General features: G+C 48.7%; 1 protein-coding gene across 1 annotated transcript; it reads left to right on the plus strand.

Annotated features, from left to right (window-relative positions):
• Window positions 1-11869: 11869 nt before the first annotated feature.
• LOC116890202 (keratin, type II cytoskeletal 2 oral) lies at window positions 11870-20077 on the plus strand. The gene is made up of 9 exons (XM_032890937.1): window positions 11870-12397; window positions 13168-13388; window positions 15041-15101; window positions 15468-15563; window positions 16029-16193; window positions 16286-16411; window positions 17033-17253; window positions 18785-18819; window positions 19445-20077. The coding sequence occupies exons 1-9, from the start codon at window positions 11870-11872 to the stop codon at window positions 19747-19749; spliced, it is 1758 nt and encodes a 585-aa protein (XP_032746828.1). The 3' UTR covers window positions 19750-20077.
• The last annotated feature ends 2870 nt before the right edge of the window (window positions 20078-22947 follow it).

Here is a 22947-nt window from a genome sequence, read left to right on the forward strand (position 1 = left end):
CTTGAGCTGTGTTGGTAAGCAACGGTCAGATATAGCCTTCTCTAATTTTGGTAGTTCAGTAACAAAAAGGTAGACAGATACGTGAGTGAGATAATTTTAGGTTGTGAAAGGGATTCGGAGAAAACGGGAACTTGGGGCCCAGTTGAAGAAATGACAGGACTGATAATGGATTGAGTGAGTCAGAGGGCAGTGAGCTGACGATGTTTACCCAGGCAAGGTGGGAGGGTAGGGTTGGTATGGGGGCAAGCTCCTGGACGGACAGGCTAGAGCTGGCTGTGAGATAGCTAGAGGAAGCGTCCAGGTGGTAGTTGGAGATGTGTGTCCTGAGAGAGGTCCACCAGATTGGAGAGACTCATGTGGGCATCATCGATATTTGGAAGACAAGGGTAGTTTTGACAGCCACAGGGACTGATGGGCTCATCCAGAGAAGAAGGAAAAGGGGGCTCAGGTGAGATTTACAGAGCCTGACATTGAGAGTCACGGTGAGGAGGACCACCAACCAGGTTACAGAGAGGTCCAGGGTTTCTGGACTGCTTCGACATGAGATGTTAAGGGGCTTCTCACGCATGCCCTCAAGAAAAACTCAGAATCAGATCAGCCTTCCTTGGGATAAGGTCCACGGCATGTCTCATACCCAGAGAGTGGCCTCTGCACATTGCTGGTCCTTCCTGGACTCTAGTCCATGCTTCCTGCCCTGGCTCATCCTGATGGTGTTTATAAGAAGCTCCATGTTATAGGTAGCCCCTAGGAGTGGTGTAGGAAGCCCAGGAAGTGTGACAGATGGGACTGTTCCTTAGAGTTTTCATTGTCCCAGCAGAACAGCCATGGTAGGTGACTTTGATACCAGGACAGGAGAGCAAGGAAGCAAAGAGCTGTTTTGTTCTAGGAACTGGTGACTCACTGGTCCACTCTTCCCTTGACATTGAATGTTTGACACTGAGGTATTTGTGGATTCCCTTCCCTCTCCTGCTGGGCTGCAGGCCTCAGGCCAGAGCAAACAACAGTGCTGGTGGCTTGTCCATACTCGGACAAGGAAACTTCGACTGTTTCCCAAAAGATCAGAAAGCAGCTATGCCTTCCGTAGGCTGCCTCAACCTATGGGCGCTCACGAGGGTGTGTGTGTCAAGTCTGGGAGTGATTTGGAGTAGGTCTCTGCATCCCTGTTTGGGTGAAGCCAGGTAGGATTTCTGTCAGCCTGTCATCAGAAATCTCACCTGGTGGGGTTTAGGCCGTTCCTCTCTGCCTCCTTAGCCCTGTGTTCCTCTCTTTGCTGACAAAGGCCACACATGGGGACACCTTGTGGTAACAATGTGATGGTTGAGAAGACTCAGTTCTGAAAACACATTTTCATGTGTTTTTGTGTGGCTTTTGTCCGCACCCCTTACAAGCCCTTCCAATATACACACTGGCTCAGGGCAAGCTCATCACCTGAACTGGGGGCCGGAGGTCAGTTGTATCTCCTAGGAAGCCATAATCGAGCCTCTGATACACTTGGAAGCCTGTCCCAGGTGAATGGACAGCTCCATCAAGGGGGCAGGAGAAGATGGCTCTGCATGCCACTAAGGCTGTGGATGGCAAGGGATGTGGGTCCCCTCCCCAACAAAAGGTGAGGTCTAGTGGCATTGCTATAAGTGATACCTAAGAGGCTTAGGAATTATTAGTATCTTGCAGCTTGTGGGCCTGCCTCTGTAGAGATAGCATGCGAGGGCAGAGGCTTCACTCCTGTGGAGCCTGCACAGGGACAAGACCTCACCTCAGCTGCCCCCTCTGGGGGAAAGGGACAATGTCCCTGCCTCCAGGTGGAGGGACAGTGCTATAGCTGAGATGAACAGAGACCTTTCTGGGTTTGAGAGAACTTTTTGTTTATTTTTGTCTGCATGTATTTATTTTGACTGAATCTTGCTTATCCGGTCCCTAGTGACCCTAAACTTACTATGTAGCCCAGGTTGTCCTCAAAATCACTCCAGAGCCCAGGGACCCCCCAAAAATGCAGGCAATTTTCCTGACTCTGACTCCCGGTTGCCGGGATTACATGTGTGAGCCACCACATCCAGCTCATGAAGACTGTTCTAAAATGGATTTGTTTTGTTATTTATGTATCCATGTATCTATGTATTTATTTATTTAATGCGTTCACCTGCATGGCTTTATGTGTACTACATGTGTGCGGGCTAGAAGAAGGTATTGGATCTCTCGGAAATGGACCTATGTGGTTGTGAGCTACCTGATTGGGTGTTAGGAACGGAACCTGGATCCTCTGCAAGAGCAGCGAGTGTTCCTAACTGCTGAAGCCTCCAGGCCTCAGAATTGCTTCTTTATGTCTGGGCAAAGCCATATGAAATAAGCTATGTTACAGCCTAGCCTTATGAGAGGACTTCCCCCCTTAAAGTTGTATTCATTTTTATTTATGTACTCAGGTGTCTGTGTGAGTGTATATATATATATTGTGTGTGTGTGTGTGTGTGTGTGTGTGTGTGTGTGTGGTGTGTGTGTGGCATGCATGTGGGATGTGTATGTGTGTGTGTGTGGTGTGTGTGTGTGTATGTGGTATGTGTGTGTGTGTGGTGTGTGTGTGTGTATGGCATTCGTGTGGTGTGTGTGTGTATGGCATGCATGTGGTATGTGTGTGTGTGTGGTGTATGTAGTATGGTGTGGTATGTGTATGTGGTATGTGTGTGTGTGTGTGTGGCGTGTGTGTGGTGTGTGTGTGGTGTGTGTGTGTGAGCATGTGTGTGTGTGCGTGGTGTGTGTGTGTGTGTGTGTGGTGTGTGTGTGTGGCATGCATGTGGTGTGTGTGTGTGTGTGGTGTGTGTGTGTGTGTGGTGTGTGTGTGGTGTTTGTGTGGTGTGTGTGTGTGAGCATGTGTGTGGTGTGCGGTGTGTGTGTGTGTGTGTCATGCATGTGGTATGTGTGTGTGTGTGTGGTGTGTGTGTATTGATACGTGTATGAAGTGTGGTGTGTGTGCGTCTGTGTGTGTGTGTGTGCGCGCAGGTGGGTGCTGATGTGTGTATGTGTATGGTGTGGGTGTGTGTGAGTGTGTATGTGAGCGTGTGTGTGTGTGAGTGTGTGTGTGTGAGCATGTGTGTGGTGTGCATGTGGTGTGTGTGTGTGTGTGATGTGTGTGTGTGTGTGTGAGCATGTGTGTCTGTGTGTGTGTGTACCTGCTGATGTTTGTCACTGGCAGGTATGGTGCTGGACCTCACCAGACCAGTGAGTTATCAGAAAGGGCAGGGGGCTCTTCAAGGCAGCCGCTGTCCTGTCATTTAACAAAAGCAGTGGAGGCAGTGACTGACCTTGGTGGGTGTGTAAAGAACACACTGGACGTTGCTTTTGACTGACACGTCACTTAATCCTTACGAGTGCTACAGGAGGCAGGCAGTAATTACTGGTGCTTAGGGAGACAGAGCCTGATTGGAAGAGGCAGACGTGGGCCTTAAATCCTACCCTAGTGTAACCACTGTGCTATGCTGCCAAACAGGCTGGCTGAGTCCTTAAGGGGTCACCTGGTGTGTGTTCTGTAATCTGGAATGTGGGGCTAACCCGAAGTGAGGAGCCATAAATCAAACCTGAGAGCCATCTGTCCGAGGAGGGGGAAGCACTGTCAACTTCAGAGAGATCTGGTCTCAAGCAGGAGAGGCATGTGTGTACCTTGACGATGATGGACGGCTTTCTTTGTTACCACAGAGGCATCCGTGAGGTTTAAAACCATTTTCATGAACACAGGTTGATGGTTCAAGATAAACCCAGCCGTCACATTCTGTGGGTGCATTCTTTTGTTGTCGAAGCGGATTTTTTTTCCCACGGATGATATATTTGGACTTGCTGAAGCCCTTGCAGACATAAAAAGTTCCGTGACTTTACCTCTGGCCTTGGAACTGGATGATTTGATTAACCTCTTGGGTTAGGGAGCTAATCGGTTCGAGCAATCCAATTAACCTCATATCTTTTTCTGTAAGATGGGATGAAGTTCTGACCTCACAGAGTTTTATAGTAAATAAAAATGATTCTTAAAAATGACCTAAGGCCTTGCTTTGCTCCCAGTAGGTACTCAATCCACACTAGCCATTCTTATATTATTTAATATTTATTTTTATTTTAATATATATATGTGTGTGTATGCACACCATGTGTGTCTAGAGCTCTTGGAGGCCGGATGAGGGCGTCGGATCCCCTGAAATGGAGTCAGAGATGACTGTTGTCACTACATGCTACATGGAGGCTGGGAACTGAACTTGGGTCCCCCGCAAAAGCAACCAGCGCTCTTAGCTACCGAGCCACAATTCCAGCCGCCATTTATATATTCTTTCCACAGATATATGGTAGGAATAAAGATTTGATTTTTTCCCCTTTTGGCACAGTCTCATGTAGCCTAGACTGCTCTGGAAATCACCACGTATCTGAGGACGGTTAGAACTCTGAATCCTCCCACCTCTCTACCTCCCCAGCGTTGGGGTCATAAGTATGTGGCATCATAACCGGTTTGAGGCAGCGCTGGGATTCAACTCAGGCAAGTGTCTATGTACAAGTTACACCTCCAGCTCCAGCTTCAGCTCCAGGTCCAGGGGTGAAGATTTGAAAAGGAAAATTATTTTTTACTAAAGCTATCTTTTTATCTGTGGGAAGTGTGCAGTGCTCAATGAGTCTCCATCGATCAGTGGATTAATACAGAGACCTGTGATGGGAAACCAGTGTGGCTGGATAATGGAATAATGTCCCACCCACTAGTGATACTAGGATCCTTGCAACTTATTGCAAAAAATTATCATGGCATTGAAATTCTGTCTGTCTGTCTGTCTGCCTGCCTGCCTGCTCTCTCTCTCTCTCTCTCTCTCTCTCTCTCTCTCTCTCTCTCTCTCTCTCTCTCTCTCTCCTCCCCATCTGTGTGTGTGTGTGTGTGTGTGTCTGTCTATCTGTCTGTCTGTGTATGCCTCCTTGAGACAGGTGTCTAGGTATCCAGGCATTGCAGTGTAGCCATAGGCTTTCCCAGAGCATGTAGTAGCCCAGGCTGACTTTGAACCCCTGACTTTCCTGTCTCTGTCTTCCCAGTGCTGGACTTACAGGCACATCCACCATGTCCAGCTCCCAGATGTCAAACATTTCCTTGACCTGAAGCTGGGCTGTTCTCAGAACTCTTCCTTCCTCTTTGGCCTTCGAGCTGACAATATCTAGGAGCGCTTCCTATTGAGATTGTGGTCACACAGACCTGCTGTGTTTTGCGCGCCCGCTGTGTCAAGGTTTTCTGCTTTTGTCTTTGAGGCTTCCCCTGTAATCTATGAGAATGCCGTGACAACGACAATTAGGCAGAGGGAGAATTGAGATCCAGGGGGCAAAGTGACTCTCCACACGCACTCCACACAGTCAGAGCCTGGAAAAGCTGAGACTGTAACCCAGCCCTCGCAACTCATAAGACGTCTACATTTCTCACCCCTTCGAGGAGAGAAGAGATGGAGGAGAAGCAGTCAGCTGAGCTACAGGAAACCCAGCTTCCTGTGCCTTTTGGAAAGAGCCAGAAAGATGTGTAGCTGGAGGGAGATGAACAGGAATAGGAGGAGCTGGTTCTCAGAGACCACATCCATTTCCCACGCCCCAGTGTCTTTCTGCCTGCTTCCTACAGCCTCCTTGGTGGGTGGCTGTAAGTTTCCTTCCCGTCCCTTTTCTTCTGGGACATAGTGTCACTGTCTTCAACCCCAAGCCTGGCAGGGGTCTGCCATTCTTATCCATCTTGGATGGGTGGCTGACTGGTATTTCCCAAGTACACCTAACACCGTGCCAAGGTGACTGGTGACCAGAGATTGATTGGGGAGCTCTGATTAAATGAAGGTCAAAGGATTGTTTCCCAATGAAGCTCAGAGGGTGACTTAATAGGTGAATGGGTTCATGGGTGTTGTTATAATTCCGAGGAGCTACAGAATCTTCTTCATTCCTCAAATTGGTTTGACCGTAGACTCTTAACAAAGTCTATCTTAGGGATTCAGTTCTTTCCTAGATTAGCTCTGGGAGAGATCCAAGAATCAGATAAAGATTCGGGGTCAGTTCAAGTACGAAGCCCTAATTAATAGAAATTATAAGTGCTACCAGCTGAGGTTTGGTAACAGGGATTAACTGTGGTTGGGCTCATGCTTCTTCTAATAGCCCTAGTCGTCACATGAGCTCACCCTGCGTTAGCATACGTTTTTACTACTGGTTGGTTAAATGATTTCAGCAGTGATATGATTTTATTTCAACCAAGTATCAGGTTGGAAAAATGTTAATTTTAGTTCAGAGGTATTACTCTCAGAGCAACAGTTCCACCCCTCCCTCTCCTTCCTGACCCCCACCTTTTTTCATCCACTCCTCTTCTGAAATGGCTTCATGGCTCTAACATGTAAAGGTAACACTGCTCCCCCCCCCCTTTCGGCTGTCCCTGGGTGGAGAGGGCTGCCTGCTCACCTTGACCTCGAGGTAATAACTACCTTCTTATTCCTCCGCCCTCAATTATCCTGACACCTCTTAAGCCTCCTCGTGGCAGAGAACAATTTGGTTAAAAAACCGGGAATCATTTGCCTTTGTTTTATGGGTGGGGCGTAAGACTCCAGCGCTTGCTGCTCCATCATAATCTTCTTACGGAATAGTTTGGCATGTGAGGGATTAGAACTCAGGCTGCCGGCGGTAGCGAAGCCATTCAGACACTCCCCCATCAGATCCCACAGCAAATAAGGAAACATCACTGAGCTATTGGAAAAACAATCCTAGCTTGTCGGGCAGGCGATGATGCACTGGCAGGGCCCAGGAAGCACGTATCGGGAGATCCCAGTTCATCAGAGGCTCCTGTGATCTGCCCTTTGTCTCCCTCTACCACTCCTTTGGCATGCATCCTGGTGGCTGCAATGGCCACACTTAAGGAGCTGACACCCATTCCTTCTGCACTGGATTCCCGGGAGGGGGAAGACATTGGACAGTCTACATTCAGTGTGTAGAAAACCTCACTGGAGGGATAGAGGTTGGCACCCAGTGGGTAGGTGAGGTGTCTCAAAGAGGAACCACACAGTCCCCTTATGTTTCTGTGGGTGATGGGCACAGGTGCAGACTTGCAAGGCAAATCTACTCGGGAGGCTGAGGCAGGAGGATGGCTATAGAGTGAGTTCACGGTTGTAGAGAGAATATCTTGTGTGTTATATGAATCCATCGCCTGTTGAGTAAAAGGCCTATGGCCTAGGGCTTAGGCAGGAAACAGAAGGCAAGACATTGGGAGGCAGAAAGAATTCTGGGATAGAGCCAGGTAAGGGGAGATTCGCCAGGAAGATGAGAGGAGACAGAGGTACGTGAGCACAGGGAACCAGCTATACGGCAGAATGTAGGTTAAATAAGTGGGTTATTGTAAGTTAAGATCCTAGCCGGTGAAGGGCCTAGCTATATGGCCAGGATATTTATAAATAGAGTTTGAATCTGTTTCTGAGAGAATCCCCCTTCCCATGATATTTGGATATTACTATTGGTCTGGCTCTTTGGGCTTCAGGTGTGTGTTAACGAAATGATCTTTCTCCGGGCCCCTTCCTCATGGCTCCACGTCCTCCCTCTTCCTTGCTGATCTGAATCTCCCTCTCTCCTTCCTCTGGTTGGCAGACTTCCCACTCTGTTTTCCTCTATTCTGCCCAGCCACTGGATGGTCAGCATTTGTTAACAATGCAGAGAATAAATGGTAGGAATTGCTTACACAAACCTGAGACAGGAAATTCTTGGTGTAAGCATTACAGTGCCATGTCCAGACTGAAACAAAATATGAGGGTGAGGAAATCGGCATTTGAGTAACACAAGGGTAGACTTTAGACAGTGTACAAAAACATTATGCCTATGCACAGTCACCTTCGGTCATCTGATGAGACGCTGTCTTAAGATTCTCACCGACCCCTGAGTGGTTCAGTTGTTTGCAGTGCCCTAGGTTCTGTTCCCAGGTCTTAACCTAGACCTGAATATTTGTTACTGAAAGTTATGCATTGTAAACTTCAGAAAAACCTCACAAGTGTGGCAAGCGTTTCTTTTATAAATAAGAAAAGAAATGCCAAATACCCTGTCCAAGCTACATAGCTAGAGGTAGAGACAGGGTTTGAACTCTGCTCTTCCAAGTTCCGTGATCTCAGACGGGCTTCCTGTTTCTGTTAGACTGCTTGGGCTTGGGTGGCATTTTATCATTGACAAATGATTTTTAGTTTTGTTACCTGCTGTGGGGCTCATCTCGGATCAGTGAGGCAGGCAAGTGTTCGACAGATCAGAGCAGACTTCTGGTGTTGAATTGTGTGAACCAGGGTTACACAGGCCAGCTTCATCTGGTGTAGGTCTCCTGTGTTCCAGCCAGCTTCCTGCTCATCCTTGGTTTTCTTTCCTGTTCTCACCCTTTGATGAAACAACTTTGCTAGAGCACAAAGTTATCTTAACAGCCAGGGCAGAACATACCAAGTTCCTTCCATGTTCCCGGAAGATACTAATGGTATCTAATCCTACACTGCCTATGCGTCCTGCTCTACACAGAGCATTTAAAAACGATTACATTTATTCATTTAAGGTTTGCGTACATGCAGGCACATAGGACTGTCAGATCACTTGCAGAAGCTGGTTCTCCCAGGACTTGAACTCAGATTGTCAAGTTTGGCAGCAAGCTCCTCCTTGCTGGCCTCCCCACCCAACAGTCCATATTGAACTTGTGCGATGCTCACAATGGCCTTGTGAAGCAGCTGCCATTAGAGGCCTCATTTTACAGTAGACAGAACCGGACACACAAAAGTAAATTTCCTTAGATTAGGGCATCATCAAGAAGCAAAGCTGGGGCCCAACCAGACAGGAGGTCATGTGTGAGCTATGGAGCCCAGGAGTGAGAAATGTTGGCAGGGTCCTTGGCTTCTGTCCTTCTGTCTTCTGATCATCCTGCAGATGGTCCAGACAGCTCTTTTATGGTGAGTCTGGAGTCTGACTCTCCTGCCTCGGATGTCTTGTGTGGGGTTAGCACCTGGAAAGCCCGGCTGTACCACATGTGTGGTGGCTGGGTGAGAAGGCGAGCTGGCTCATGTAGTGGGGGGGACAGTGGAGCTCCTGGAAGTTAGAAAAGCCATTCATCTATGTGCCTGTTCTGCCACCAACGCTCCTCTATCCCCCTAATCCTGGTCCAGATGGAACTACATCTGAGTTTAGATTTTCAAGCTGGAGATTGTCACCCCATATGGGGTTTGGGAGCTGAGTATGGGGGTCATGAAAAATTTGGTGATAAAAGGCTTCTGAGAGCATAATGAAGAAAAAATTGGCTACAAACTAATTTACCCTGAATCAGTCTGAGCTGTTTCTGGCAGTATCCCCTGTGCTGCATGGTGGCCTTCATTGCAGTCTCACTTCTGAACACATCATGAGTGTGCTGCACTGTGCATGCTTCTCGCCACACAACACCAAAGGATGCAGCCCGAAGCCCCTTGGTTCAGACTCAAGGCTCTTGTACGTCACAGTTTGCAGTGTTTTACTCTACGCACACGGTTATCTGTCTTTATAGAAATGTAACTGTTGAGTTATGGAAAACAAACACTAAATATTTCCTCACTGCCGTTCCTCAGCCTGTGTGAATCAGTTGAGTTTATCTTTAGCTTGTGTTATGTTAAAATGTTTGATTTTTAAGAATTCATGTTTGAGTTGCTGAATTGAGCTTCATTAAGTGTGTTCATCGGCGTTTGGCTTGAGGGCAGAATTGCCAACGGTTTCTGAAATGGTTCTAAATATACGTCTGCCATTTTGTATTGAGTACGTGAAGAGGCCATCTCAGCATTAATGATTATAAAAATCAAAATACCACTTAATTCTGAAAAATGTTGAAGATGCTCTGTGCCCTGCCATGTCAAATGTTTAGCCAAGATTGGTTTATTTATATCTATTTTTTATATCTATTTGTTATGGTGAGTGCAGTCCTGAGGAGAAGCCCCTTTTCTCTTCCCACATATCCCATAAGAGTGAGAACTGGAGCGCTCTCTCTCTCTCTCTCTCTCTCTCTCTCTCTCTCTCTCTCTCTCTCTCTCTCTCTGCATATACTCACACATATATTAAAAAACCATGTCCATCCCATTAGCATGCAAACTTTTTTCTATCTTTAACACATGGTAAAAGTATACATATACAATCATTTTAAAGATAAATTTCTTCAAGATTTATCAGTAAAGGTTTGATTTGTGTATCTACTTTTATACCTTGGATCTTGTTAAAAATGTCTCCAGTACAAAACAGCCTGCAAGTAGAAAATGTTCAAGACCTTCCGGCCCAGATAAAGGTCTCCTAAATGAACTGGATCCAAAGGATTCCCAGGGGTGCTTGCTATAGGAACAGACACCGAAACTCCTTTTCTGCATATTTTCATCCGAAGACTGGTGTGGGATTAGGTCTAGGTGTTTGCGATCTTAGACCTCAAGTCGTGAGTCAGTTGACGCTTTTGTGGTGTATTACCCTGGTGTGGTAGGAGCTGGAGATCCAGAACGGCTGCGGCCAAGCCTTTCCACAGAGCCTAGAGGGGTGCTGGCATAGGAACAGAAGGGGATACTGACTAGGCCAGACAGCAGAGTGGGAAGGAGATCCCAATAGCCCTATCTTTGTTGCAACTAAGGTGTACTGTAGCAGGTCTTTTGTTACTTTGTGAGTTCTTCTTTTGTCTACTTTTCTCCACTCTTCTCCTATGCTTTCAACCCCCAACACTAGATAGGAGAGAAAAAAGGACAGAGGGAAAAGGGGACGCAATGTTGTTAGACTACCTCCTACTGGTTGGGGCGATGAGTTCCTTGGGGCAAGTTTGATCTTTTTCATCAGGATATCTAACTTCTTCTTGTTTCTTTGTGCATGACTACTTAACAAACTGTGACCAACAGCAATCAACAACAACTAGTCACCAACCCACCCACAGCAACCAGCAGCCTACCTCTTGGGGACCTAGCATTTAAATACCCTCTGAAAACTTTTCTAGGAGGAGTGAGACCCCTGAACTGACTCTACTACCCAGGGGAGCTCTGCATTCTGCCTTGTCATGTTTCTGGATCCAGGAACCACCTGCGGCTAGGTTGGGGGGGGGTAGACCTACTCTGAGACCTTCCCACTCCCCAACCTCACATTTCTTGGCTCCGAATCGTGGACTTTCATTCCCAGGGACTAGACACTTTGGTTCTACTTCAGTTCCTCACAACTAACACATCTTGCCTTAAACTCTGGTCCACTTAGATGGAAGCCTTTCACTACAGAGCTAGCAGACTGGACCCCATGTCAATGCATTTCTCATGGTCGTCAGCTCCACTCTAAGTGCTCTCAGAAACACAGGGCACAGGCGACATGCCATGGGAAGGCAGTGTCTGGCAATGAGAGAAACAGCTTGGGCGCTATGGGAGTGGTACAGGACCTGGTTCATAACAAATTGTTCAATGAATTTATGCCTGGGAATTCAGTTCCCTGGAAGAGGCTGACCAGTCCTAATGGCCCATGTCTTGGAGATCAAGGGGCCCTAATCCCTTAGGGACTAGAGTCAGCTCATCTTGCTATAATGGGTTCTGCTTAACTCTCAAAAATTCTTGAGGAAATCACAGGTTGGAAGGGAGGAGAGAGCTCGGCCTTCTGTCAACTGAGGCAAGTTTGGGTGATTAAGTTAAGAAAGCAAAGCCATTTTTGTCCAGAGGATTATCTTTGAGGTGTGCTGGAAACTAAGACACAACTTGTTGCCTGTGAGGCAAACCAAACCCGAGATGACTCTCAGGTAATTGCTTACCTCTCCTCTGCCAAGCCAGGCAGCTCGGAATATAAAGGCCAGCTTCCCCAGTAATCCCCATCCTCTCCTCAGTCCTTTGCTCTGCTAAGTTATCGCTAGCTCACTGCCACACTCCTCGCTATGAGCAGACAAGCCTGCAAGAAATCCTTCAGCTGTGGGAGCCAGGGATTCTCTGGCCGCTCGGCTGTGGTATCTGGCAGCAGCAGGAGCAGCTGTGTGGCTCGCTCTGGGGCAGCCAGTGGAGGGGCTTGTGGGTTCCGGGGCGGAGCGGGTACCTTTGGCAGTCACAGCCTCTACAACCTGGGTGGCAGCAGGAGTATCTCTATCAGTGTGGCTGGTGGCTTCAGTGGAGGGCGTAGCAGCTGTGGCAGTGGCTTCGGAAGTGGCTATGGAGGTAGCTTTGGTAGCAGCAGAGGGATGGGAGGTGGCTTTGGGGGAGGTTCTGGATTTGGGGGAGCTGGTGGCTTTGGTAGGCCTGGTGGCTTTGGCCCTGGTGGCTGCCCTGGGGGGATCCAGGAAGTGACCATCAACCAGAGCCTCCTGCAGCCCCTCAATGTGGAGATTGACCCCCAGATTGGGCAAGTGAAGGCCCAGGAGCGTGAACAGATCAAGACCCTCAACAACAAGTTTGCCTCATTCATCGACAAGGTGAGGGCAAGGCTCAGAGGCATTGTGGGTGGTTGGGAAGTTGCCAGAGGCATGTCTGGCCTTTAGCCTGCTCTGTGACATTCTGTTTCCGGGACATCGAGGACACCTTTCTTGTTATTTCTGCCCTGTCATTCCAGCTGTGGAAGGAGGGAAGGATTCCTGTCTTAATTTCCCTGTAGTGCTGAGATGAGGGGCCTAATTCTGCTTTAGATTTGAAGAACTTAGTAACAAACACAGAACAGCTTACTTTCTCTTTGACAAGTAATTACTTGATACTTTCAGTTAGCAACTAACAAACCATGCACAAATCTCAGGACGCTGTATCTTCAACAGCACCTCACCTAGCCAGTGATATTATGCCTCTGCCAGGGTAAGCTGAACTGTCCATGATGCCGAGGAGCAGGGCATGCTGGGTCCAAGGCAGAAGAGAGGATTTGAAGTGAACCTTGGTCAGCTGCAAGATGAATCCGAGGATTCACTGTCTATTTTTACTACCTTTGTGGAGGTGAAACAAGCTTATATGTAAAAGTCATTTTAGTCACACTGACCCACTCTGGCTTTATTTAGAAGGATCCCAACAGACATAGGTAGTCCTGGGTCTGGCTCTTTGCTTTGGCACTCTGTATGCACCTCACTTTTGGTGACTTCATGCTGTCCAAGGTCTGAGGCACAGAGTCCACTGTGGCTTGAAGAACTGGGTCTGCTCCCCACTTTTCTACCCTTTGCCATATGCCCCGGTGAAAAGCCATACCCTTCCTCTCTTTCTGCAGGTGCGCTTCCTGGAGCAGCAGAACAAGGTCCTGGAGACCAAGTGGGAGCTGCTGCAGCAGCAGACCACACGCTCTGGCTCTGGCCCCCTGAACCTGGAATCTTTCTTCAAATCTTACATCAACTGTTTGCGCAAGCAGTTAGATTCACTTCTGGGGGCGAAGGGGAGCCTGCAGGGAGAGCTGAAGAGCATGCAAGACCTGGTTGAAGACTTCAAAAGGAAGTAAGGGTCCCGATGTGGGGTGTCGTCCCTCATTTGGATTTTCAAACAGTTAATACTTTCTGATAGGTTTATTGGGTGAAGTCTGGCCCTGTAGAAGTTGGGCAAATGGGGACTCATGGTTATTGGGCTGATCCTTACTTATTTTTGTAGTCTCTGTCAGGTTCCACTCCTACATCAGCCCAGATGAGCAGGAGGGTTTCCTGAGAACTCTATAGGAATGACTTAGGGCTGTTGCTATTTTGAAGCAGTAGGTTTGGGTCAGGGCTGAGTCTGATTGCTTCCCAGGCCCTTGCTCCAGGGCCGTATTGTGCAAATTCATTCAGTGTGCCTGGTCTCTTGATTCTGCAGCTCCACTCTGTTTCCTTCTTAGGGTTCCAAGTTTGAGTTCACAGCTGAGATCTGTGAGAAGTGAACAGGGCTTCCTGAGGAGGGAGGGGGCTCCAGACATCCCCAGGAGTCAGGGCCCACATAGAGGGGCAACCTGCTCCTGGGAGTCTTTTCTTCTACCACTGTGTAAGTGGGTGTCACCTGCTTGGTGACAGGCTCCAGGCAGGACTGTGGGAATTCAAGAGCTAGAGTAGAGTTTGCTCTCCAGCTTGTGTAAGCAAAACATGGCAGGATGCCTGAGCTCTCCCTACATGTATGTATGTATGTATGTATGTATGTATGTATGTATGTATGTATGTATGTATTTATGGTATATATGTATGTATGTGGTGAGGGCAGGGACACATGTGCTACAATTTTCTGTGCAGAAGACAGGGGCCAAGTTTTCTCCCCATCAAGATAGAGTCCCACTATGTAGCTCTGTCTGTCCTGAAACTCTTACTATGTAGACCAGGCTGTGCTCATCCACCTGTTCCTGAGTGCGGGGATTAAAAGTGATACCACTTTGTAGATTCCAAGGATCTAACTTGCTTATCAGGCTTGGTGGCACGTTTTTAGCAGAGAAGAATCCCATAGCTGTGATATAGTCAGAAAGCTTGAGTTCCATTCTTATCCTAAATTCTTCTACAATTCCTCTGTAGTGAAGGGAAACTGAAATAGACAGAAATACCAGGTGGGGACAGCTGCTTCTTCATTCTCCTGTGAGTAGGTTGACTCTGTGAAGTTGATCAAAGAGCTCAAGCAAGCAGACAGATTTTTGGTTCAACCCCAAGTGTACACACTTCAGCCTCTCATCAAACTTGGAGAAGGGAGCGGCAGCTCCTGAGCTCTGAGAAGTCTACAGGCAGGATGTGATATTTTAGGCCTTGGCAAAACAATTGTGTAGCATCCTTGTTAAAAACCTTTGAAGAATTTCAAGACGATGGTCCCAGGGTGGGGACACTTTGGGCTCTTGTGTGACTGCATGGTCACATGCTCATGGAGCAGTGTCCTGCCTCTGGGCAGAGATTCTGCAGGAGGATGTAGGGCCCTCATCTTTTTCCATTTCTGTATTTTATATATGGGTATTGTGTCAGCACTGATGTCTGCACACCAGACGAGGGCACTGGATCTTATGAGTCTGATTATATTCAGTTTTGAGCTGCCACATGGGTGCTGGGAATTGACCCCAGGAGCCCAGGAGGAGCAGCCAGTGTGTTTAACTGCCGAGCCACCTCTCTATTTCTGAAATGTCTCGGTCTCAACCTGTGGCTCCGTCTGTTCAGGTACGAGGAGGAGATCAACAGGCGAACCACTGCAGAGAATGAATTCGTAGCGCTGAAGAAGGTGAGTGACCGTGGGGTAGACACAGGTCCCTTTGTCTTCCACAGAGGGAGCAGAGTACTGCTGTGGACCTGGCTTACTTCTAACATCCTTAGGGAATGTTTGAAGGAAGCGGTTCATCTTTAAACCCTACTGTAGCTAACAATCTAGTTAGTAATGTGAGCTAATGAATATTTATATGTAGCATTAATCAAACAAAAAATTTAAGCCCACACTATACCCTGCTTTGTTTCTGTTCTCTTTAAAAGGTAGGTGGGAAGTTACATCTAGAAGGGCCAGGGGAGGGACAAGTAAGAGAGAGGAGGGCTCAGAGAGAGAGAGGCTCGGGTAGGAGGGAGCAGGGGTCATTCTATGGTTTCCTTTATTCAGGATGTGGATGGAGCTTACATGAGCAAGGTGGAGCTGCAGGCGAAGGTGGACAGCCTGACAGACGAAATCAACTTTCTGAGGACGCTCTATGACATGGTGACTCTTTAGTTTGCTGCTGTCTCGAGACCTCCCGCCAGCACCTTCACAAGCACAATGTTAGGGGACAGGCAGCACACCCACAAAACCAGCCACGGGGCTCCCAACTCAGCTCTGCTCCACTCAGGAAATGCTCCCCTTGCTTGCAGGGTCTGGGCCGCTCTTCTCCCTGAGCTCCACAATTTCTCCCCAGCCCCATCACAGTCAGTTACTAAATAATAACCCTCCGCTCTGTGCTCCAAGGAGAAGCCACGCTTGGGCTCAGGGGCTGGTATTTATAGGCAGAGACACTGCTTTTCTTTGTGATTTGTTCTTTTCTTTCAGCCCCTTTGCATGCATGCTGTAGGCTGTAGCCTGACCTGAAATAGAAGCTTAATTTCCTACTGCCCCATTATTTAGCTCTGTTCTCAGGCATCTCTGCTATGAGAGAAGCCCCAGCATCATTTGGGATCATGTTCCCTGTAGGAGCTGTCCCAGATGCAGAGCCACATCAGTGACACCTCTGTGGTCCTGTCCATGGACAACAACCGCTGCTTGGACCTGGACAGCATCATCGCTGAGGTCAAGGCCCAGTATGAGGACATTGCTCAGAGGAGTAAGGCTGAGGCTGAGGCCCTGTACCAGACCAAGGTGGGACCCTTGCATTCACCCCTAATTGCCCTTATCAAAAATTTGCGCACACTTTACAAGGCTGTGCTGATCTGTTGTCTCTCCCCTGTCAGCTTGGGGAGTTACAGACCACAGCTGGCAGGCACGGAGATGACCTGAGGAGCACCAAGAGCGAGATCATGGAGCTCAACAGGACGATCCAGAGACTGCGAGCAGAGATTGAGAATGTCAAGAAGCAGGTGTGGTTAAGCTCCATGGAGTGAAGGTTTGGGGCCTGGGAGAGAGGAGGCAGCAGCTGAGCTCCTCTGCACAGGGTTTTCTCCATTCTCTGGTAGAGTCACAGCCTCTGGGAGCCTCTGCTTTCCAGGTGTTTCTCCTGCAGGCTGGGCTGCTTGGAATGTCAGTACCTAGGACAGAGGGCTGCCCATTCTGCTCTGCAGTTGGCCTTAAGCACTCAGGGGCTCTCCGCTAGGGAGCTTTTTTTTTTTTTTTTTTTTTTTTTTTTTTTTTAAAACTGGTCTTATGTAACCCTAGTGGCTTTTTGTATCACTGGAATGAGGTGGTCAGGGAAGAGAGATTTTTTTTTTTGAAACAGTCTTGCAAGAGAGATCAAAGGCTAACCAGACCACTGTTACTGTGCCAGCTTAGGAAAGCAGATGTGTTTCTTTTCTGAATGAGTCATGAGTTGGTTTTGATGGACGCAGGATGAATTAGCCAAATTGCAACATCAGCCTAACTTGTGAGCTTGTGCCTCGAGGAGAGGGAAGGAGGAGTGATGGGTGAAGAGATCACTTCCTGCGAACCGCCCCGTGTTCGTGTAGTAGACCTACATTAATTTCATCTTTTACTCTCTGCCCCAGAACACCAACCTGCAGGCGTGCATTGCAGAGGCTGAGCAGCGTGGTGAGCGGGCCCTCAAGGATGCAGATGCCAAATTCCAAGACTTGCAGGCTGCTCTGCAGAAGGCCAAGGAGGACCTGGCCCGGCTGCTGCGCGAGTACCAGGAGCTGATGAACGTCAAGCTGGCCCTGGATGTGGAGATTGCTACCTACAGGAAGCTGCTGGAGGGCGAGGAGTGCAGGTGGGGAGCCTCAGGGTCAGCACACTCTAAGTGTGGTTCTCTCATGACCTGTAATATCAAAGAAAGGAATTATATAGTGGGGGGACGAGCTGGACAGACAACAGCAGAGGAAGTGATTAAGTCATCAGTTACGCCGTCTAATTAATTTATCATGGGCACAGTATTGAGCCACATACTTCTATTTGTAAACAAGGTAGGAAGAGCACTTTGAGGTTGTGACAAAAGTTACAGACCAGGCCAGTCACCTGGAGCTTTCCAAGATAAAATAGTCTACACTAGGCTTTCTGATCTGATAGCCATTAGCCTCTTTAGCCCTCCCTTTCTTCCTCCCTTTAACCCTTCTTCCTTCTCTCCTTCTTCCTACCCCCTGCTGTTTTTCTGGGTTGGGGTCTCACTATGTAGTCCCAGCTGATCTTGAACTTCTGATCTTTCTGAGCCTTCCGAGTGTCTGGATTATTGGCTATGCTTCGATGCCTGGCACCTTCCAGTGTTTGAAATGGGCGTAGTGCACCTGAGGACCAGAGTTTTACATTATTGAATCTACTTTGCATAGCTTCAAATGGCTAGTGTCCACCATATTGGAAATTGGGTATGAACAGTTCTTCAAACTCGATTGCCAGAGCTGAGTGTGTATGGGAAAGTGCGAGACGCTTACATGCCCCTGAGAAATAACACAGTGTTAAAGTGCCAGGTAAAGGCTTAATGAGTGGACTCCACCCACAATGCGAGGGCAGCGTCAAGAGACAAGGGCCATTTTACTGACCCCTGACCCATGTGTCCTCACTCAGAGCCTTTGCCCTCAGTCAGATCCCAGTGTGATCAAGGAAGGAGAGGCCAAGCATGGGAAGAAAAGGATTTCTGCTGAGTCTCTGTGGGAAACAGTGATGATGAGTCAATTGAGAGTCATGGGATGTGAGGAGTGGGCAGCACAGCAGGCACTGTGGCTGGGGGCACGTGGACATCCCATGTCTGCTTAGCTACACCTGCTCCCTGAACAAGCATAAGGTCCAGGGAGATGGTCATTGTGAGTGGGGAGAGTTCAAAGACTGCACACCGTGGGTCAGCATGTCATTCTTTCTCCACTATCACTGCTACTGCTGCTGACCTAAGCTCTATGCCACCCCAAGCCTCCCTGGGGAAGGCTTCATTGAGGCACAAAGTTGGATAAATCAAGGCTGGGCTGGGAAGAAGGGGAGGAAAAGGGCATGCAAGATGGAGATCATCACAGGCCAGCAGGAGGTGGGGGAGGCTAATCCAGCGAGGAGTGGCAGTTTGCCTGGAACAGATCTTCAGGGCAAAGGGTGGGAAGAGAAGGACATAGAGTGTGGTGGTCAGAGGTGCTGCGAGCCTAATTGCAATTGGCCCCCTTTTCTGGGGGACACGGAGATGGGAACAACCCTGGACTAGCCTTTCCCTTCTCAGGGGCTTGGCCCCTAGGAGAGCAGATGGCAGGATGTGGTGCCCGAGGTTGTGAGCCCTCAGTTCTTTGTTGACGCATTGGGGACATAACTCTCTCCCTCTGCCTTTCCAGGTTGTCTGGAGAGTTTCAGAATGCCGTGAGCATTTGTAAGTATCTCATTCAAGAACCCACCCTAGGGGCTGGGGATGGTTCAGGGGGCACAATCCCTTGCTGTGCAAGTACGAGGATCTGAGTTTGAATTCTCCACCATGGACTTAAAAGTTGGGTAATGCCTCTACCCAGGTATCGAGGCTGAGGGGCTGGATCCTGGGAAGGGGCTAAGCAACCATCCTTGCTAAAATGATAAGCTTCAGGTTGGGTGACAGACCCCACCTCAAGGGAATAAGTTGGAGACTGATATTCTTTCTACATGTATGTGCGTGGGCCCATGCATTTATCCCAGTCCACTCAAGGTACCCCTGTGACATCAGCTACTTCCTAGCTATAACCCTGTGCTGCACCTTTCACGTAAGCTGTGATCCAGCTCTCTAACCCTTCCACTTGTGGGGTGTGCCCTAGGTTGGACAACCAGAGGTTTTGTGAACACTTCAGTGCCTGTTCTTTGCTAGGGCACTGGAGAGCCAAGTTTGCTTGTTGTTTGCAAGCTAATACCTCAGAGCATTCCTTAGAGTGTCAGAAATTGTGCAGCAGAACAGGGCCCAGCTGAGACTGTCAGCCTCCAGCCTCACCCCCCCCCCAGGCCTTTCCCCTGAACTTTCTGTTCCCCTGTAGCAGTGGTCAGCAATGTTACCAGCACAAGCAGCAGTGGAGGCTACCGAGGGGCCTGTGGCAGCAACTACGGAGGAGACAGCAGTGGCAGAAGCAGCAGCAGCATCGGCAGCAGGGGCAGCAGCAGGGGCAGCAGTGGGAGCAGGCTTGGCAGCGGAGGCAGCATCTCCGTGAGCCAGCAGAGAACGAGCTTTAACTCTGGTGGCAGCCAGACCTCGGTAGGCAGCAGCTACAAGTCTGGCAGAGGGGGCACCAGCAGTGTTCACTTCTCTCAGACCACCAGTTCCAGCCAGCAACGCTCCAAGTGATCTTCAGGGGCAAAACATTCCCACCCTCCTGCTTTCCCAGCTTCAGCCTGCAATGGCGTCCGCTCTCATCTTCTTGGCACCAACAGGTGCACAGTTCAACTCTGCTTTAACTTGAGTTCCTTGGAGAAGGGGCTGAACTCTTTGCTCCTATATCTTTAAGTCTCCTCTTAGGTTGGGGTGGTCCAGCTACTACTAGTCTGGGATGATGGTGCTCCTGGAGAAGAGCCTGTGATGAAATTGAAATGTGGACAGCAACACCCAAGGCCGAGCCTTCCTGAGCCCTCTAGTCTAGCCTAGTCCATTCCGGCTATCTGTCTCTCACAGGTGAAAGGGTCAAGGTTTCCAAACTGTTGGATCTCATGGATCGCTCCCCACAGCTGGCTCCTCTACTCCCTTAAAGCCTTCCGAGCTGTGGGTCCTTTGCTCATGGAAAGCTATACTCCCTTTTCTCAATAAATTGCAGCGTGCTTCACAAACTGGTGTTTGTTTTATTCAAGGGCTCACGGAACAGATAAGATTCAAGAGTAGAGCAAAAATTAGGTCCTCTAGAAAACTAGAAGTAGGTATACAGGACGCTGAGTCGATATGGTCTCCACACATCTACTTGGGTTCTTGGGATAGATCTACACAACAGCACTCATAGTGTTAAAGCGGGGACTCTCCCCACCTCCAGGAAGCTCACCCCACCATCCCTTAGCCTCTGATCAGGAATCCATGTTCCTGGCTTGCATGCAAAAGAACCAGAGTGCACTGGGATCTTGTTCCATCCTCACCACAGTAGACACAGTAAAGTCTGTCATGAATAGAACTCCTGGGGCCTCAAGCAGCTGAGACACAGCACCCTCTTTACCCTGATAGGGTTCTGAGCCACAAGGTTAAACAAGGAAAAGAACCTACTGTGGGCTGGGGGTGTGGGTAGGTGACAGAACACATTCTACTCAAGAGCAAGCCGTGAGCTCATTTCGGAGAACTCTGCACGGTCCTGTATAGGAGTAGGGGAGCCCATGGAAGGTCTGTTGTCCAATTAAAGGCATAGCTAGAGACAAATCCATACAACAAGATCCCTTTCCCCAGCCTAAAAGAAGATGGGATCGGGTCACACTCCCAGTAGGACAGATTGAAAACTGATTCCCTTATGAACTGTTGTGAGGAGAGATGGTGGAGGGAGGGAGTGAAAGGTTGAAGGATGCTAGAAAACACGTGTGTGTGTGTGTGTGTGTGTGTGTGTGTGTGTGTGTGTTAGGAGGGGAAGCCTGGTTAAGACCAGAAAAGAAACACATAGTCCATGATTTAGAGTTTTTCTGCTGTGAACAGATGCCATGACCAAGGCAACTCTTTTAAGGACATTTAATTGTGGCTGCCTTACAGGTTCAGAGGTTCAGTCTAGTATCTTAAAGGTGGGAGCATGGCAGCAGCCAGGCAGGCATGGTGCTGGAGGAGCTGAGAGTTCTACGTCTTCATCTGAAGACCGCTAGAAGAAGACTGACATTCAGGCAGCTAGGGTGAGGGTCTTACGGCCACACTCACAGTGACACGCCAACCCCAACAAGGCCATACCTCCTACTAGTGCCACTCCATGGGCCAGGCATATACAAACCATCACAGCCCAGGAAGGGCAAGCCCCAGACCAAAACCCCAGGAGACACAGCTGAGACTACATGGCCAAGGAGCAACACAACAGGTGCTTCCAGAGTGAGGGTGTTGTGTCTGAGGCTGAGGTAGGTGTTGGGAGGGTGAGGTCATTCTAAGTTTAGGGAGGCTGACGATCCACACTGAGCGGGGGCTGGGATGGTGGTTCAGGCTAAGTCTGGGGAGGCTGACGATCCACACTGCGCTTTTTGGTCCTACACAACCTCTCAGACCCATTTTTACATGGCACAGAACTGGGGCAGCTTTTCGTCTGGGATGGCAGTGAGGGTGTGTGAGTCTTTTTGTACTTGTGTGGCATGGCCAGTGGGTGAGAGGAGCCTTCCCAGGTTACATGGGGAACCCCGTCAGTTGCCTTCAGTCCTTAGTGGCAACTGACTCCCTCTTTATTTTCCAGCTTCTAGTCCTCTCCATCTCCTATCAAAGTTTTCTGGACTATGAAAAACAACACACGCAGCAAAATGCCCAAGTAAAAGGCAACCGTCTTTTCTTATTGCTCTAGCACGGTGACATTCTCCTGCATTTATACCCATGTGTTGTGCAGTGCCACTGAAGTGAAATCTTCCTTTCTGCAGGAAAGGGAGAGACTCACGAGATGCAGGCAGCTCATGAAACTTAGGCAATGGAAGCTAAGGATGGTGCCAGAGAGACCCTTAAGTTTATAAAACCAACAAGCTGTCCTTGGAGAGGATGCCTTTTCCAATCAGAGCTGTCTACAAATTGTGTGGGGGAAATTCAGGGATATGGATTTGGGAGTCAGCACCCATCCTGGTTGGGTTTCTTGGTGATGCAGCTGCCTCTGAGTCACCATGTTGATGTAAGTAGCCCCAGTAAACGCACTGACTCTCCAAACTATAGCCGAGTAGCATCATTTCTTTGCAATATTGTCAGTATCCTATCAGAGATAAGTAGATACTTGTTCACGTGCCTCCAGGAGGAGTCACCCAGCAACATACATGCACACATACATGATGTATAGAAGTATGAACATGTACATACACATTCCACAGAGTTATAATATGGACTGATTTCCACTCTGATTGTTATAAGGTCTATCTTCCCACTGCTACTGTCCCTTCCCATGGTCAACAACTAGAGTGAGTCCTATCACGTCCTTGGCACCGTGCTAGGACCAAAGGAGAGGACAGTTTCTGTCTTCACTGTTTAATTTAGAAGAAATTTGCCAAAGTCATCTTTATATAATAATTTTATCTTCATCCTCCCTCTCTTTTATTTAAAACATTTCCCCAATGGGGAAGGAGCTTGTGTTTCTGTGGGGGCAAAACCCATGTAGAACACTCAGCTTGGTGGGTGGAGTGTATGAGCTGCCTTCAATTCCCATTTCACTTTGCCTGGAGATTGCCAAGCACAACCTGAGCTCCTTAGTTGACATTTTGGTCTCAGTGGTTTTGTTAGACCATGGCTGTCCTGAATACTGAGATCTGGGGATAAAAGAACCTACCTCCAATCCACTGTCGAATCCCTGTTGTCCCCCATGTCTCGGAGGCTGGCCTGCCTCACTGCTTAAAGCATTGCCAACATCACACTGCT

The sequence above is a fragment of the Rattus rattus genome, chromosome 1 (assembly GCF_011064425.1).
Source record: "Rattus rattus isolate New Zealand chromosome 1, Rrattus_CSIRO_v1, whole genome shotgun sequence".
Lineage (NCBI taxonomy): Eukaryota > Metazoa > Chordata > Mammalia > Rodentia > Muridae > Rattus > Rattus rattus.

Bases quoted from the DNA above. Each gene is read 5' to 3' on its own strand.
- LOC116890202 (XM_032890937.1), top strand. From the start codon at position 11,870: ATGAGCAGACAAGCCTGCAAGAAATCCTTCAGCTGTGGGAGCCAGGGA. The intron at 15,102-15,467 runs GTGAGTGACCGT...TCCTTTATTCAG, and splicing joins AATTCGTAGCGCTGAAGAAG to GATGTGGATGGAGCTTACAT. The intron at 15,564-16,028 runs GTGACTCTTTAG...TGTTCCCTGTAG, and splicing joins TGAGGACGCTCTATGACATG to GAGCTGTCCCAGATGCAGAG.